This window comes from Mustela erminea, chromosome 6, assembly GCF_009829155.1.
Source record: "Mustela erminea isolate mMusErm1 chromosome 6, mMusErm1.Pri, whole genome shotgun sequence".
NCBI lineage: Eukaryota > Metazoa > Chordata > Mammalia > Carnivora > Mustelidae > Mustela > Mustela erminea.
This window is the reverse complement of record NC_045619.1, coordinates 119,324,300-119,342,729: the sequence shown is the minus strand read 5'-3', so window position 1 is coordinate 119,342,729 and position 18,430 is coordinate 119,324,300. Positions and strand designations below refer to the sequence as shown.

The 18,430-nt window shown below is 48.6% G+C and overlaps 1 protein-coding gene across 1 annotated transcript in view; it reads left to right on the top strand.

The window, feature by feature from the left end:
- The window catches only part of FAM171A1 (family with sequence similarity 171 member A1), a 126,933-nt gene that overhangs the window by 72,961 nt on the left and 35,542 nt on the right, over window positions 1-18,430 (top strand). The window contains exon 3 of the mRNA XM_032349494.1: window positions 4,357-4,449. Coding sequence (XP_032205385.1) covers window positions 4,357-4,449 — 93 coding nt within the window. The remainder of the gene's footprint in view (window positions 1-4,356; window positions 4,450-18,430) is intronic.

Here is an 18,430-nt window from a genome sequence, read left to right as displayed (position 1 = left end):
ATGCAGTCCGTCAACACAAGACTGTAAGTCCACCTCTTAATTATTCCCTTCTCCGTAGTTATGACTCTACCAAGCCTGTTGCAGCAACCTCCAACCTGGTCCATCTGCCCCTTCTAAACACCTTCTTTAATCAGTGAGCATTCATGTCTTTAAAAAAAAAAAAAAATTGGGGCACCTGAGTGGCTCAGTGGGTTAAAGCCTCTGCCTTCGGCTCAGGGCATGATCCCAGGGTCCTGGGATCGAGCCCCGCATTGGGCTCTCTGCTCTGCAGGGAGCCTGCTTCCTCCTCTCTGCCTGCCTCTCTGCCTATTTGTGACCTCTGTCTAATAAATAAATAAAATCTTTAAAAAATACATATATATGTATATATGTATGTATACATATATACACACACACACATCATATATATATACATATTATATGTCTATAACATATACATATTAGGCAGACATATTACATGTCTGCCTAAAAGGCCTTCAGTGTCCCCAGGATAAAGTTTAGACCCTCCTCCCCTAGCCACTTTTTTCTTACGTACCTCGTGGTCTCTACAGCTGGGCCATTTGTTACTCTCTTGACGAATCTGACCCGCCCTGTGTTTGTCCCCACTGATAACTCTTTGCCTGATGTTCTCTTGGAGAGTTCGTCTTAGGTCTTCCGTGCCCAGCCTGGCTGTTTGCTGCTCTGTGAAGTCTTCTGACTCTCGCAAGGACAGTTAGACCTTCCTTTCTCTCTACTTACCAAAAAAACAAACATCTACCTGGAAGGACAAGCACCTCCAAACGTCAGCATCTCCCCTGTGGTGGGGTCCGAGGGTCTCTCTGCACCCCCAACCCCGGGAGGCATTCAGTCCCTTCCCTCCCAGCCCTGGTGGTGCCTCTGCTGCCTCAGCCCACTCATCACGAGAGGTCATTTTTCTCTCCAGGAAATAAGGCTTGAGAATGTTTGCTAGAGTGGATGCCTTATGTATGGAAGTACCAAGGGTTTCGGTTAGAAGTGTTAACAGAAGCCCCTGCTGTGGTCACACACATCTCGAGAGACCAATCACAGGAGACGTGAGAGCTCAGAGGCCCCACAGCAGTCGGCACGGAGCTTTTCAGGGCCCAGGAAGTGCCACTTAGGATATGTGTGAGCTCTCCCATGGGACAGGGCAATCCTGAAGGCAGCATCTGGACAATGATCCTTTCTTCCAGGGCGTTAGGGACCCAGTGCCTTTGGGAGAAGGGGTCATTGTGAAAGGGGGTTAAGTGTTCCTTTGAGGTGGTTATGAAGGATTTATCCAAGGTCGGGTCTCCCTGCTTTAGTCCTAGCTCACAGGCATTCCCTGACCCACCCTCCCCCAACCTGAAGTGGACTTTTCTCCCAGTTTTGAACTCCTAAGATGAATTCTTTTCTTTTTTATTCTTTTTTTGTATTTATTTATTTTTTTTCTTTATTTACTCTTTATTCTGTACCCTCAGGGCCTCTTGGTCTCTGTTACCACTTTATGCATTGACATTCCAGCTTTTTTTTTTTTTTCCCAGCATAACAGTATTCATTATTTTTGCACCACACCCCGTGCTCCATGCAATCCGTGCCCTCTATAATACCCACCACCTGGTACCCCAACCTCCCACCCCCCGTCCCTCTTTTTTTGTATTTAAAAATACAATTCATATACCATTATATATGGTATAATTCATATACCATTAAATTCACCATTTTGAAGTGTGCAGTTCACAAGAGTATACAGCCATCACCACTGACCAATCCCAGAATATTTTCTGTACCTGCCATGGCCCCCAGGCCCTGGCAGCCAGCAGTCTCCTCTGTGTCTCGGTGGTTGACCTAGTCTGAACATTGCAGGTGAATGGACTTCTACAATATGGAGCCTTCTGTGTGTGGCCTCTTTCACTTCAAGTAGCATTTTCATGGTGTATCTGTGGTGTAGAATCTGTATGTTTTTTTTCCTTTTTTATGGATGAATGATGTCCCCTTGTATGGATCGACCTCATTTTGTTTCTCTGCTCATTGGTTGGTAGCTACTGGGTTGTTTCACTTTTCGGCTATTACGAATCGTGCTGCTATGAACCCTGACTTAAAAGTTACCGTGTGAACATACATTCTCAGTTCTCTTGGGTCTCTACCTAGAAGTGGAATTGCTGGCTCAGGTGGTAACTCTATGTGGTTTTTTTGAGAAACCACCAGATTATTTTCACAGCACGGAGGTGCATTCGTGGGTTCTTCCTGCAGTGACCGCCTTCCACTTGCTGTATGCCTCAGACCCCTTCAGAAGTAGAACCTCACAGGCCCAGATTGCCTCCAGCGTTGATCTGTTCCACGCATCGAGCACTGGGCTGTGTATATAAGCAGCTCAGTAAGACTGTAGAGGGGATATGAAAAGAGAGGTCATGTTCAAGGTCAGCTCACTGGTCTTCTCCTGGCACTATTAAGAGCTAGTAGTGCTAATTAACAGATAGATACTCACACCACTTGATGTTTCTGGTCCCTTATATTTTCCCAGGAAGTCACTTTACCTCTCTAGACCTTGCTTTTCTCATCTCTAAACTTGGACTGGAAAAAGCCCAGTGAGTTTTTGAAATTGAGTCAATGTAGCATAGCATTTGAGAATAGACTCCAGAGTTAAGTCCTAGATCCAGTATTTACCAGCTGTGGGATCCTGGACAAGTTAATTCCTTACCTATAAGCCTGTTTCCTTACCTGTCAAATGGACAAGTTAATAATACTGATTTCACAGAGTTGGGGTTTTTTAAAAGAGTTGTTTATTTGAGAGAGTGTGAGGGGAGGCGGGGGCGGCAGAGAGAGGGAGAGGAAGAATCTCAAGCAGACTCCCTGCTTAGCATGGAGCACAATAGGGAGCCTGATTGCACAACCCTGAGATCATGACCTGAGCCCAAACCACGAGCTGGAGGCTTAGCCGACTGAGCCGCCCAGGTGCCGCCCTAGAGCTGTTTTGAGATTTAAGTAAATTGCCAAATTTAAAGCACTTAGAATCATGTCTGATACGTTACTAAGAGTTCACTGACCTTAATGAGTATTATTTTTCCCTAATACATTTATTTGTTTTCTCCTGGCTTCATGTTCTACCCAGAAAACACGTAGGCTTTGTGATTTTTTTAGCTAAAAGTCTAGGTGCTTAAGCCAGAATTTTAAAAAAAGAGCACAAGTGCTATCATCTTATTAGTTTCCAGAATAAGGGGGCATGTTCTTGTATCATGTGTCATTTGTTAACCTGAGCACATATTTTTTTAAGTCTTTTTTTAACATTAATATTTCACTTTATGTATTTTACATTCATATAATGTGTAGCATATTCCTAATGTAAAGAGACTCAGATACTTTGCTAAAAACTTGTAGCAAATAAAAACTAGTCAACTGTTGTAGCATAAGCAGTTGTTCTATGAGAGACTGTAGCATTCTTGTAGCTTCTTGAAAGCCATCCTAATTAGACTTAAACTTAAACTTGTTTCCTTTCCCTCCATTCACAACACTCCTAACACCAAATGCATGGGACTTTTTCTCAATCCAATCAATTCTCCAACTGTCTGAACACCAACTGGGTGTCCTACAGTTCAGTTCAATTCTTACAGTACCCAGAGTTAGTGCAGAACCCCAGGTGGAAGGCTCAGTACCACAAAACTGCCCCCTACTCATACACAACTCCCGGCATGTCGCCTGTTCTCCTGGCAACTGGCTCCAAATCAGGGGTGCCTATAACCCCTTCTCAGGTTCAGTAATTTGCTATGCTGGCTCACAGAACTCAGGGACACATTTATTTACATTTGCCAACTTATTCTAAGGGATATCAGAAAGGATACAGATGAACAGTCAGAGGCGGAGATGCACAGATGAGGTCTGGAGGGGTCTTGAACACGGCAGGTTCTGTCCTTGTGGAGTTGAGGTGTCCCACCCTTCTGGCACATTCACCAACCTGGAAACTCTCCAAACCCTGTACTTCTGGGATTTTCATGGAGGTTTCGTCATGTAGGCATGATTGATTCTGAATTTAATCTCTAACCCCTCTCACATCCCTGGAGGTGGAAGGGCTGAAAGTTATAAGCTTCCAATTACAGCTTTCCGGTGACCAGCCTCCATCCAGGAGCCCCCTCCCCCAAGGTTGCCTCGTTAGAACAAAAGATCCTCCTACCACCCGGAAAATTATAAGGGAATTAGGAACTCCGTGTCGGGAACCAGGGACAGACGCCAAATACTATATATCTTATTACATCACTATACTAAAAATCAGTATTTTTTATTTGAAATCAGACAATACAAAGAATGCAGTGTACCTCCAATATTAGATTAGGGCGTTTTGATTTAAATTTCAGAATTCCCTCATGTCCGTTTTTGTTTCTGCAGTATTTTCTTCACTGAGCCTGGGCCTGCTTCCAGAACGATCCGCCACTCTAATGGTGTATGAAGATGTTGTCCAGATAGTGTCAGGATTCCAAGGTATGTTGAATATTGAAAGAAAGAGAAGTGACAGTAACTTTTGGGCCAACTTGTAAGAGCTTATGAAAGACAGCTTCTTATCAGATGGTGATTGCAATGAATTTACCCAGAGCTGGACACAACGTGTGTTGTCGATGTGAGTACGCAAACACACTTGAATTTTTGGTTGAACGATCTGCTGGCTGCGATCTTGTTTCTTTAGTGCCAGCCTTTAAGTGTGTGGGAGAAGAGACCCCACTACTCTGTCCATATTGTATCTCTGTCTTCTCCAAAGTCGAGGATTTTCACCTTGTGGGTTCAGAGCCCAGGACCTCACCTGAGCCTCATGAGCAAAGGTTCGAAAGTATTTGAGGGGGTCAAGTTTCAGTCTTGTACAACCAGAAGGATCTAGAGATGTGTTGCACAAAAATGTACTTAAAGCTACTATACTGTGCATTTAAAAATGGTTAAGATGTTGAATTTAATGGTATGTGCTTTTTAACACAATAAAACAAAATCCACCACCTCCCCTTAAAAAAAAAAAGAGAGAAGGTTCATAGGCTTTCAAGTGTGGTCTTTTTCTCTCTCGTCTCTCATTTTCTTAACTCATCTGAAATGCAGTGATTGTGTAAATGTGACCTCACACCTTCTAACTTCTCTTGCAGAGACACTAGTATAGAAGCTTAAGGGATCTCCCTTAATATGTGGTTTAGAATTAGTGGGTTAGAATTGGGAATAACACTTAGGTCAAACGTATTTGTGCCGAGATCAGTTTCTTTCATCTAAATCACAGGCCAGAGAGTGATCTTTCCAGGCTTTTAATAATGTTCCATCAAATTAATTTTTTTATTTACTTCATTTTAATATAAATTTGATAAGAGTCATTCTCTACCTAACCACATTCTTGTGCCATTTGCAAATGAAGAGAACTTATTCATTCCTTTTTTGGCTTAGTGACTATGGGGAACTGAACAGGCAGCCACTATAATTACCATATAACATTGTATCCCTTTTAGGCTTACAACATAATGATTGGATACATGTGTATATTGCAAAATGATCACAGTAAGGCTAGTTAATATCCATCACCCCACATAGCTACAAATTTTTCTTCTTGTAATGAGAACTTTCAAGACCTACTCTCTTAGTAACTTTCAAATATACAATACAAAATTAATTGTAGTCACCATGCTATACATTACATCCCCAGGACTTATTTATATTGTAGCTGGAAGTTTGTGCTTTGGGAGCTTCTTCACCCATTTCCTCCACCCACCAACTCTGGCAACCACCAGTCTGTTCTGTTTCTATGAGTTCAGGTTGTTTTAGATTGTACATATAAGTTAGATCCTGCAGTATCTGTCTTTCTCTGTCTGGCTTATTTCACTTAATGTAATGTCCTCCAGGTTCAACTGTGTTGTCACAAATGGCAGGATTTCCTTATTTTTTGTGGCTTAATAATATTCCATTGTAGATCACATTTTCTGTATCCATTTATCCATTGAGGGACACTTAGGTGTTTCCATGTCTTGGCTCTTCTAAATAAATGCTTGGTGAACATGGGGGTGTGGCGATGGTTTTCTTAAAATGAGGAAAATCATACTTCTTTCTCATGTTCCTCACTAAGAGAAGAATCTTCAGGGGCACCAGGTGGCTCAGTGGGTTGGGCCTCTGCCTTCAGCTTAGGTCATGATCTCAGGGTCCTGGGATGCAGCCCCACATCAGGCTCTCTGCTCAGCAGGGAGCCTGCTTCCCCCCACCCCGACCACTGGCCTGCTTCTCTCCCTACCTGTGATCCCTCTCTCTGTGTCAAATAGTAATTTTAAAAAATATTTTAAAATTTTTAAAAATTAAAAAAAAATTAAAAAGAGAAGACTCTAAAGTGTCTTGCTCTCATTTTTGACTGGACTAAATTCTGATATGGACCAAAATGATCTTTTTCGGAATTTTGGTCTCTATCAGAATTTAACCCAGTGGAAAAGGATAGAGTCAGATGGTTGTAATGAATGGCCTATCTGATACAGGCAGACTGTGCCCACCCATGTATGTCATGGCATAAGTTAGGCTATTCAGAGAATAATTTAGAGCTGACTGCAGCTCTTCAAATAGCAAATGAAAACTATGAATCCCCTGGACCAGACTCCTGTGGCGTTGGAATTTGAGACCTACTTTGCATTTCCTGAGTAGAGGAGTCCATGCAGCCTGAGAGCAATTCCGATCCAGCCTGGCTGGAACCCTACTGATTCTGATCGGGGCTGTGCCATGTGTCCACGTGGCAGCCAACTGGCACAGCGCAATAAAACAGGAAGTGCAACCCTACAGGTCACAGCAGCTGTAGATTTTCTTTTTAGGTATGCCTTAAGACCCGTTACTTTCTTTCACAACCTTGAATATTTTGATTTTTTAATTTAAAAAACTGACTTTGGGGCACCTGGGTGGCTCAGTCGGTTGGGTGTCTGCCTTTGGCTCAGGAGTTCTGGGATTGAGCCCCATGCCGGGCTCCTTGCTCAACAGGGAGTCAGCAGGGAGTCTGCTTCTCCCTTTGTCTCTGCCCCTCCTCCCGCTCGTGCACACGCGTGCGCGCGCTCTCTCTCAAATAAATAAACTAGATAAATCTCTTAAAAATAAATAAATAAAAAGTAAGCAATCGACCACCTCCACCATGTCACGCAGCGGTCTAAGTTTTCCTCTTCATTGGCCCTTCCCTCACCTTTTCCTCAGACTTAGTCCTCATCTCCTGTCTTAACCAGCTGTCATCATTCTTTGTTCCAGTTTTCTTCTGCTTTTTCTGAATGGCCCATTCTTTCCCCGAGAGGTTGGTCCACCAGCATACCCTGTGGTAGGAAGTTCTCAAGTAGCTGGGCAGCTGGGCTTCTGCAGTGTGGATGTGCCCGTAGGCCTCCATAAATGGAGAGGAGCCAGGCTGCAAGATACAGAGCAGAAAGGGACATTGGCTAGTAGATCCCTAGTAGAGCCTCTCCCCGCCCCCGGCCCAACCCCTCCTTGCCCCAGCCCTCACCCGGTATCCCCTGGGCACCAGTATGGCTGTAGCAGCAACTTTCCGCCTCTTCTCTGAGCACCGCCCCCCTTCCTGGTCTGAAATGTCCCTGGATTCACACAGCCTTCCCTGCAGCCTTCTCAGATGGGGGCTGAGCTCACATGACTTGCCTCTTTCCTCCTTCCCTCCCTGCGGCTGCTCGGAGGCTGGCTGGACCGCTCACCACTGGGGCCTGCTTTCCAATTGGGCTCGTGCTGTTAGCTCCCAGTTTGCAGGTTCACAAAGCTCCTGTAATTGCTTCTTGGGAATGTTGGCGTACATGTGGATGATGCCCCCCGATACCCCGGCTGCTGTTCCACTCCCGGGTGCTACTCTGCCCTCCTCGGTCACCCTCTTCTGCGTCATGCCTTAGGCCTCATCATTCCAGCAAATGCACCACCTCCAAGCTCAGCTTCCTCTCACCCTGTGACAACAGCTCACACACCACTGAGGGCTCCAGAGCCATGACCCACCGAGTCCTCGCCAACAGGGTTGCCTCCCTCCCTAGCCTACATGCAGGGCCCTTCGTTGGAATTGTCCCCTTGCAGATGCACCCCTCCCGCCCTCCAGCAGTGTTGGTCCTCTCTCTTTCTGCCATGTTTGTCTGACTCAGTAGCTTGTGACCCTCAGTGACCTGAGGCACATCTGGCCACCCCAGCCCAGCCACACGTGGCTGGATGGAACCTCAGAGTGGCAGCGACTGGTTGTACAGCTGGTCATGACCCCAGTCTCTGGATGGGCATCCGCCCTCTAAGACGGGGGCCATTTCCTAGTCCTTTGTTTTCTGAGTCTCCAAGATGACTTCGACACGCTCTTCTCGAGCTCCTGGCTTGCTGTGTGTACAGCCACACTCACATCCTTGCTCTCAGCTCGGGATATCTCTAGTACTTCACGGAGAAGCTGAGAACCTTACCGGCCCACTGCTCCTTGTTGCGCTGAAGGGAGTGTCTCTGTCCCAGCACACGCCCGTCCCCCTGTTTGTCTCTGCCTCCCATTCTTCTCTTCCACACGGGTTTAAGTGTTTCCCCTTCGCTCCACCCCACCATTTTCCCCCATGCTGGAATGGACATATATGATGGTTGTGCTTGTCTGCGAATTGCTTCCACGACCATCCTGGCTCTAGCCACTGCCCTGTGTTTCTGCTGTCCTTTTGGAAGGACGTCTGCACGCTTTTGTTTCCTGCCCTCTTGCCTGTCTTTCCCTGTGCACGCCCTGCAAGCCGCTCTCCTTCCCTAGCACTCCGTACAGACTGCTTTCTCCGAGTCTCTTACAAGCCCCTGCGGCAAACCCAAGGACGTCTCTCTCCACATCTCCCCGGACAACTCCACAGCATCCCACAGAGATGACTGGTCACTCTTTCCTGAGACTTTCCTCTCTTCACTTACATAACATCATGCCTTGATTTTCTTTCTCCTCTCGGTCACTTCTGTGGACACTTTAGTGACTGTCCTGGGCCAATATTTCTTCTTTCCAGGTCTCTCCCCCAGAAGATCTCACGGGCCCATGTTTTAAGCTCCCGGGACACAGAACTCCCAGTCTCTCACCTCTGTCCCGGACTCCCTGTGAGGGAGGCCCCCTGCTGGCTGCTTCTTGCCATCTCCACTCGGGTGTCTAATAGTCCTCTCTGGCATCACGGAAATCGGGCTGTGTTCTCTCCATCTCAGTAGAGGGTGCCTCTCGGGTCGAGCCAAAGCCTGGAACTATCCCTGACCCTTCTGTCCTCACAGCTGGCTCCCTGGGAGAGCTGCTTCTCCATCTGGGTTGCCACCATTCCGATCCAAGGCCCCATCACCCCCAGGAGAGCCGCAGTAGGTTTTGAATTGGCTGTCTCGTTCCCACCCTCGCCAGCCCATACTCTAGTCCTCACACAGTTACAGCGATCAAGTCCCCTTGCTTCCGCTCTTCAGCGGTTTTCCTGTTGTACTTGGAATAAAATTCCAAATGCTTACGCTCAGGGCTGGGCAACCCCCCGGCCCTGAGCCTCAGTTGGTGTGCGGTTACCTGGAAGGTGAGGGTCGGTAAGGAGGGGTGGAGAGTGCGGTGTTGGTATGTGTGGTTTGCCGAGGACAGGCGTTCTGCAGCCCGGCCCCCTCCACGCATACGTCCTGGTCCCAGTTCCCATCGCAGGCTCTCCTCTCCTCCTTCCCAGACGCCTTTGACTTCCACTCCCACATGTGTGACCCCTTCTCAGTCCCCCTCTCCCTGAGGCGGGGGCACTAACCTTAGCAAGGTGTTTGTGACAAGGGCTCACAGTGCAGCCCACAAGGCCCATTGGGGTGGTCCTACTTTAATCCCACTGTGGCTGCTAGACCTCCTTGTCACTGCCTGCTCTGCCCCTCCCTGTCACCCGCCAGCCCTGAGACTTCATTGTCTCCTCTGGTGACTCTGGGGGGCTTCTTGAAGGATCTCAAAATTGCGTCATGTGTCCTGGGTAACCAGGCACCTTCTCCCCATGTACAAGTTGTGTTTGACCTTCGTCTCCCCTTCTCGTGCTCCATGACTCAGCGTTCCAGTGCCCAGGCCTGATACCCTTAGTGATTTCTGTTATGTTCCTGTGCTTGCACACACTTGCCTTGTTTCTGCTGCCCACGTGTTGCCCACTTGCATTGCCATGGGCTATGCAGTGATTCAGGCCCTGGTCAGTCTCCTTACGGACCTTGCAGTAGCCCACAGTGGGTGTGCTTGGCCTCTAGTCTTTGAGTTAGGATTGGAGCTGAGCGTGAGATTAACCAGACTTCCAGCTCCTGTATCTCCTTTCTGGTACACCTTGCACTAAATGGCCAGAGGAGTCTTCTGAGAGCAGAGCTCCTATCTTTCAATGTCCCAGCGCCCCCCCACCACCGTTTGCCCTAGAATAAAATCCAATCTCCTTACACAGCACACACTCCCCTGATGATCTGGTCTCAGCCTCCCTTCTCCGGGTTCTTCTCCTTCAGGTATCGAAGGAGAAAGTATTCTAGCCTAACTGAAGTTCCTTTTCTGTGTTCCATCTGGGGTACCCACCCCACCTTCCAGTCTGTCTCCAAACCCTCCCTGGACATCAAGACCAGCAAAGGTCACATCCTCCGGGAAGTCTTATCTCCCATCTTCCCTGGAGATGTGACTCGTGCAGGCGCCTTGCCCTTCAACCTCAGTGGCCACGGGGCTTATATCCTGTGCTCACCGGCTCAGGGGTAACCAGTCCACGGTACAGCCAGGGGCTGGGAGAGAAAATCTGGAGCCATCAGTTCTTTCTCTTCCTTTTACTGGGATTGAGCTAAGAACCCAGAAGAGGTGAGAATCTCAGTAGAGTGGTTGTGAGGTATATAGTGTGTCTGTGATCATGCCAGAACACCTAGAAGCCCCGGTTAGAAGAGAAAAGTGTGAGTAAGGAAAGGAAGCTGGTTGGTAGCAGGACAGAGAGAAGCAGACTGGGGATTAGCGGAGTCCTGTTGATGACACTGTGTTGGAGTGAAATCTACAGACTCCTGCTGTGTTGCCCTGGGCTGCCGGGAGCCCAGAACAAGGTGCTCCTGCAGCTTCCATGCCCTCTGGCTCCCACCCTTGTGTTCTGACCCATCCCTGTCTTCCTGCCTGCCCCAGCAGGTCCTTATCAGTAACAGAAGAGTGGATTAAAACAACCCTCCAGCTGGGGGTTCTGTATCTTTTTCTGATAACTCCCTTTCCCGTATTTGGTAGTATACCTTATCTCTCCACCTAAAGTTTTCAAAAATCTGAAGGTAAAAAGTACATCCTGTTCACCCTAAATCTTCCAAGGGCCTGGCCGGATACCTGCCTCAAGATAGGTAATCAGTGAGCAATTCATTGAACGACTGAATAAATTCAAAAAAAATTTTTTAGGGGCGCCTGGGTGGCTCAGTTGGTTAAGCGTCTGCCTTAGGCTCAGAGTATGATCCTGGAGTCCTGGGACTGAGTCCGGCATCAGGCTCCTTGCTCAGCAGGGAGTCTACTTCTCCCTCTGCCTGCTGCTCCCTCTCTCTCTCTCTGACAGGTAAATAAAAGCTTCAAAAAAAATTTTTTTTGAAGCTTTTATTTACTCATTTGAGAGAGAGCGCGAGAGAACAAGCACAGAGAGAGGAGAAGCAGACTCCCTGCCGAGCAGAGAGCCCAACGTGGGGCTCGATCCCAGGACCCCAGTCATGACCCGAGCCGAGGGCAGACATAACGGACTGAGCCGTCCAGGTGCCCCTAAATAAAAAATGTTTAAAGTATAAATAACAAGTGCTTTTTGCACTTCCTATAGGGATTGCCCACGCCCTGGTCAATTATTTCCTTGTGGTTTCTAAGAAAAATGCAGCTCACACCCAGGCACATGCATCATGGTTAAGAGTAGTTGAAGAGCTTTTTCTCTATGGAGCAGGAGGCACGGTCCTATTACAGGAGCATAAATCATTCAGTTAGGTTTTGTTACAGTTAATGTGTTCAATCTCACTCCCTCCTGTTTGGACATAACAAAAACAGAACCCTCACTCCCTTCCTAAGATCTCATTTGCATTCCAGCTTTTTTAAATTACAGAAATTTTTGCTAATTTTTTTATTTTTTTAAAGTAGGCTCCACATCCCCTGTGGAGCCCAGTGCCAGGCTTGAACTCACAACCCTGAGATCAAGACCTGAGCTGAGAATAAGAGTCAAGCACTTAATCGACTGAGCCACCCAGGTGCCCCAGAAATTTTGTTAATTTTTTCACTGATCCTTGCTCATGAGTGTAATAATTGCTACTTGTGTTTTTCCTTGTCTCAGTAGAGTTGAGACATGACAATAATAATGCTGCGTGTTTCAGGTCTTCTTACCAGTTGAAAGGAAAGCCATAAGTAGATAATTTTTGGTCTTTGCCGTTCTGTTCTATAAAATTAATATAAAACTGAATTTATAAAAGCTATATTAAGTTTTTGTTCTCAGATTGGTCATGTATAGGTGAATTTTTTTTTTTTTGGATGGATTCAGAGGAGAAAAATCAGTTTGTACTTAATCAGAAATGTAAGTACCATAAGTCTTTGAATTTTAGCATGTTGCTCAGATGTTACAATGTGTTACACGCTTCTGAGAAAAGGTAGGTGGCGTGACGATCATTCAGTAATGAAGCTTCTCCCGTTATGTGCATGGTCTTAGGTGATGTCACCCCATTGCTCGGTTGTTGTTTTTTGTTTTTAAGATTTTTTTTTTAAGATTTTATTTATTTATTTGAAAGAGAGACAGCGAGAGAGAGCATGAGTGAGGAGAAGGTCAGAGGGAGAAGCAGACTCCCCGTGGAGCTGAGAGCCCGATGCGGGACTCGATCCCGGGACTCCAGGATCATGACCTGAGCTGGAGGCAGTCGCTTAACCCACTGAGCCACCCAGGCACCCCCCATTGCTCAGTCTTATGTGACACTGAAGTCAAAGCTTTCAGAGAAGGAAGACTGCTGGTTGGAGGTGAAAACAGAAGAGGGGAGGGAGCCCATTGTCCTCATTAGTTGGATGCTTCATGCTTCAGTAGATGTTTTTGTTTTGAAATGTTTATGCCCAGGTAAAGTAGACTTAATAAACACATGGAAAATGACAGTGTTCCTAGAAAAATAAAAAGACTGCTCACTTGTTTTCTCCTCTGTAGGTTTGGTATTTGTGTAAATTCTGAGCAGTTGGCCTGCAGCTCCAGCTCCTAGAGCATCCAGCAGACCTTCATGGGTCTCAGAAGTGGGGCATCTTGTTGACTCTGAATTTGAGAACATATATAAGAGGGTATCGTATCGTGTACACACACACACACACACACACACACACACACACACACCATGGAATAGTACTCAGCCATCAAAAAGAATGAAATCTTCCCATTAGCAATGATGTGGATGGAACTAGAGGGTATTACGTTAAGCTAAATGAAATCAGTGCAAGAAAGAAAAATATCATGATCTCACTCATATGTGGAATTTTTTTTTTAAAGATTTTATTCATTTATTTGACAGAGAGAGATCACAAGTAGACAGAGAGGCAGGCAGAGAGAGAGAGAGAAGGAAGCAGGGCCCCCGCTGAGCAGAGAGCCTGATGCGGGACTGGATCCCAGGACCCTGAGATCATGACCTGAGCCGAAGGCAGCGGCTTAACCCACTGAGCCACCCAGGCGCCCCTAAAAAATATGTGGAATTTAAGAAAGAAAACAGGTGAACATCTGGGAAGGGAAGGGAAAATAAAATAAGATAAAAACAGGGAGGCAAACCATAAGAGACTCTAGGAAACAAACAGGGTTGCTGGGGGTGGGGGGTAGGTAGGTGGGGGGTAGCATAACAGAGTGACGGGTGGGCCTTAAGGAGGTCACGTGATGTCATGAGCACTGGGTGTTCGCACAACTTATGAGTCATTGAATTCTACTCCTGAAACTAATAATACACTATATGTTAAATAAAATTTAGATAAATAATAATAAGATACCACAAAGATGCCTTTGAACCTGCTTGACTGCTCCAGAGGTGGGGGACACCAGTAGCAAGCACCCCCTGATTTCTGTCCCCAGGGCTCCGCTGTACGCCCCACCCACCTCATCCACACCACACCCCGCACTTCTTCGCTCAGTGACCTTACTCTTAGCAATGACCTCACCATGTTTCACAGAGAGGAGAGGCCACCAGGGAGAAAGATGTCTTGGTGGCTTCTCTCTAGCCTTGTGACGCGCCTGCTGTGGCCCCCCTGCACCACCAGCCCCTTCTCTCTAAGGTGGTTCTGCCCTTTATCTCTCCTCAGGCCCTGTGGTTTTCCTCCTGCTCGCCCTCAGCTTCCTGAGCGGCAGCCTGCCATTCCAGGAAAGGGCCTTCATAACCCCCCTTCCTCCTTCAGGTTCCACCGCATTTCTGCCCTCCCCCAAACCAAAGAAGAGTGGCCGCTGGGGGCCTCCTTCCAGGTCCTGGTCGCCCCGTGGGGGGCTTGGCTGGGCTGAGCTGCGCAGACCTAGGTGTCCTCCTGGAGGATCGCTTCCCACTCGTCAGCTCCTTGCCCCTCTGGCCTCTTCCCACTCTTTCTTCTCTGCCCTCCTGTCCGCCTCCAGCTACCTCTTCAGTTTCTATCCCAAGGCCCCTGTCTTTACCCGGCATTCTGTCGCTTCTCACCCTTCATGACAGCCGCGTGGCCCACGTCCAGCCCCTCCGCCGGCCATCAGAACTGGGTGAGCGCAAATGCGATCTTCTCCTCCCATCCCGGGAGCCCTGCCGACACCCCTGCAGGCCGCCTCCCCTGCGGGGCCCACACAGCCTGCACCTGGCTCCTGGGGTCCCCCGCCCTCCCCGCCCTCCCCCGTCTCAACACGCTGGCCCCGCTTCCAGGTGTGCGCTCCCCTCCATCCACCCCCACTCTGCCTCCAGACACCGTCAGGGATGCCACCCACAAAGTTCTCTCGAAGTTTCCTCTGTACTTTCTCGCACAGAGCTCCTCTTTTGGTGCTTAAGACACTGTGGTAATTAAGCCATGCCCATGAAGCCTTCTGTACTCCTGAGCCCCGGGACAGCAGAGCCGTTGTCCTCTCCCTCTTCATGTATCCAGTGCCCCTTGCAGAGGAGACTCTGGGTGCATGTCTGGATCACTGCCAGGAGGCTCAGAGCATCTGGAGCAGTCATTCCCAGTCTGGGGCAGTTTTGTCCCCCAGGGACGTTGGGTGGTGGTGTCTGGTGACTTTTTTGGTTGTCACAACTTCGGAGCTGCTGCTGGCATCTGGCAGCTGGAAGCCAAGAGTGCTATCAGCTGTGTTTCAGTGTGCAGGCAGCCCAAGCCCCTCTCCCAGCAGCTCCCGGGCCTGAAATGTCAAGAGGGCTGAGACTGAGGACTCCTGACCTCGTCAGAATGGAGACCGATGGCATTCGGACTTCGTGAGCTGCTGGATATGGTTGATCTTTCCGCGTAGTTCTGTAAATCTTGTTGAGTACCAGCGACATCTAGGACACCATGCAATGTGTTGTACAACACACCTGCTTTCAAGGGGCTTCCACCCAGAAGGGGAGAGGAGATGGGAAGTTCATGTTTATCCTGTACCTGTTCTGTGCGCAGAGGCACTGCCAGGCATCGTACATGTGCGCTCTGATCCAGCATCACAGCAGCCATATTACGAGACAGGCATGATCCATACCTGTTGTAAAAATAAAGAACCTGGGCGCCTGGGTGGCTCAGTGGATTAAGCCGCTGCCTTTGGCTCAGGTCATGATCTCAGGGTCCTGGGATCGAGTCCCGCATCGGGCTCTCTGCTCAGCAGGGGGGGCCTGCTTCCCTTCCCCTCTCTCTGCCTGCCTCCCTGCCTACTTGTGATCTCTCTCTGTCAAATAAATAAATAAAATCTTTTTAAAATAAAAAAATAAATAAATAAAATAAAGATAAAGAACCTGAAGCCCAAAGTCACTCAAATAGAAGACGGCAGAAGAAAGTTTTAAACATAGAGCTGAGTGATTCCCCTGATCCATGATCTTCTTATGGTGCCTCTGATTAGGGAGATGTATACATTTCTAAATAAACCTAATAGAGGGCACAGTAAAATACGTGCTGGAGGGGCACCTGGGGGGCCCAGTCGGGTAAGCATCTGCCTTCAGTTCAGGTGCTGACCCCAGGGTTCTGGGATCAAGCCCCTCCCGTCCAGCCCACTGGACTGGGGAATCTACTTCTCCCTCTCCCTCTGCCCCTCCCCACCATTCGTGCGCGCTCTCTCTCACAAATCTTTTGTTTAAAAAAATCCATGCTGGAGAAAGATATAAAGAGCATTTAGAGGTTGGGGTAGGATCAAGGGCGTCTCCATAGAAGAGGTGGCATTTAAGATACATCTTGGAGGACGTGGAGGACGTGCAGATAGAGACTACGGGGGAAAGGCACGAACACGTGTGTGGAAGCACAGAGCTGTGCAGTCCTGCTTGGCCAGCGGGTGAGAGGTAGGCATGGTGTACCAGGAAGGGAAACCGAAGTTAGGATTGAAAGTATTCCTTTTTGCCTCTTACTAAGAAAATGACTGTGGGCAATTCCCTTAACCTTGCTGGGCTTCTGTTTCCTCGCTCATAAAGAGGAGAGGGTTCTTTCGTCACAAGATTGTTGTAAATATTAAGTGAAATACTACGTGTATGAGAACTTCGTGGGCGCACTTGGGTGGCTCAGTTGGTCAAGCGTCTGACTCTTGGTTTCAGCTTGGGTCGTGATGTCGGGGTTAGGAGATTGAACCCCACCGAGCACAGAGTCCGCTTGTCCCTCTCCCTCTGCTCCTCTCCCTGGCCTCTGTCTCCAGTCAATAAAATCTTTTAAAAAAGAACCTGTAAATTCTTATGTCTGAACTACACCTCTCCCTTACAGGACAGGAGCTGTAGTAGTCTGGGTCTGTGCTGGTCTAGAATTGTCCCCGCCATCATTGTTTGCTGTGGCCGTCCACTGAAGGTCTCTGAGCAGAGAAGGAATGTGACCAGAGTGACCTTAGGAAAGTCCGTGTGTCCGTAGATAGAGCAGCAGAGGGGAGAGGCTACAGCGCAGTTAAGGCAAGGGGTAAGGTAGGGTGGAGGCAGAAAAGAGATGATGCTGCTGGAAGTGACGAGAGGAGATGAGCCAGTCCGGGCAGTGAGTGGATGCTCAGAAAAATCGAAGGGGAAAATGACGGTGGCCTGGAAGCAAAGCTGGTGTTGAGCAGAATGGGGGTGTGGTGAAGTGGGAGAGGAAGTAGGGATGGTGTTGGAGTGCCTGCGGGGCCTCCAGGTGGAAGTGTCCGGAAGGCAGAGGAAGTGCAGACATGGGGCTTGGAAGAGCCTGGGGCAGACAGGAAGGCCACCGTGATGGGCAGGCAATAAGGTAAGAACCCGGAAACAGAGGCGGTCGCTGAAAGCAGCCCCGTAGGAACTGCTTCATCCGGAGGTGGGAGGAGAAAAAACATACTTGCAGAGGAAAAAGCTGGCTGACTTGAGCGAGTAGCATGCGGGACTGTGAACGCCAAGCAGGAGGGGTTTCTGGGCGGGGGTGGTGAACAGTGTGGACCATTGTGAAGAGGTCAGTGAGGAGGATGGCCGAGAAATAGTCCTGGGCTTGCAGATTGTACAGTCATCCATTGACATTTCCGAGGGCGGTGTGTGGTGTGGGTAAAAGCCAGATGGTTGGGGGTTGGGCGGAAGGAGAGGCGGCATTCCCTTAAGGGGACAGCAGCATTGAAGTCCTGTTCTGGTGTTAATTTCCTAGATGAGGAAGGAATGGGTATGTTTGTTGGCTGTGGGGGAAAGGCCAGTGGAGAAAGATGATTGACAAAGGCAAGAAGTCTTGCAGCATCAGAAGCAGAAGTTGGGGTAGAGGCTTGGGTTGACCCTGGAGGAAAGCAGGGACAGAAGGCACAAGAAAAGAGGAAAGAGATAGATTTTGGAGTACCCAGTGGTTTTGGTAGCACAGGGGCTGAGCATTGGGGATGCAGGGAGAACCCCAAGTCTGAGAAAAACAGAAAATTTGAGCACCCGCTGTTGTGGGGAATGCGGGAGAGGCATCCAGAGAAGACCCTAGCCAGGCTTGTCCTCTCGGTCCTCCCAACCCCAGCCAATCCCACCTCGTCCTGAAACTGCAGAAATCCAGCCGTGCTGATAGAGGAAGATGGGCGTGAGGACATGACTGCTCCCCCAGCCACACACAGACACTTTCGTTCCATTTACACTGAGGCCTAGAGTAGCTTCGACCCTTCCCTAACACCTCAGATGCTTCTTTGGTCATTTCAGCAGGCAGAGAGAGGTCTTGCCTTTGCTCTGTGTCTGGGGGGGTGTTTGGTCCCTCAGCAGACAGGGATCCGTGTCGTGCTGGTCACAGCTTGTGTCCAATCAGCTGGACAGGCCACGTCCCTGACTAGTTAACCTGCCCCAGGCATCACCTCTGTTTGCCCCCCACCCACCAGCCACAGCAGATAGACCCCAGATGTCTGGCTCGTGACCAAGTCCTCCTGCACAGAAAAGGAAGGGGAGGCAACTGAGAGAGGGCAGAGCGGGGGTGGGGAGGAGAGAGAGTTGCATC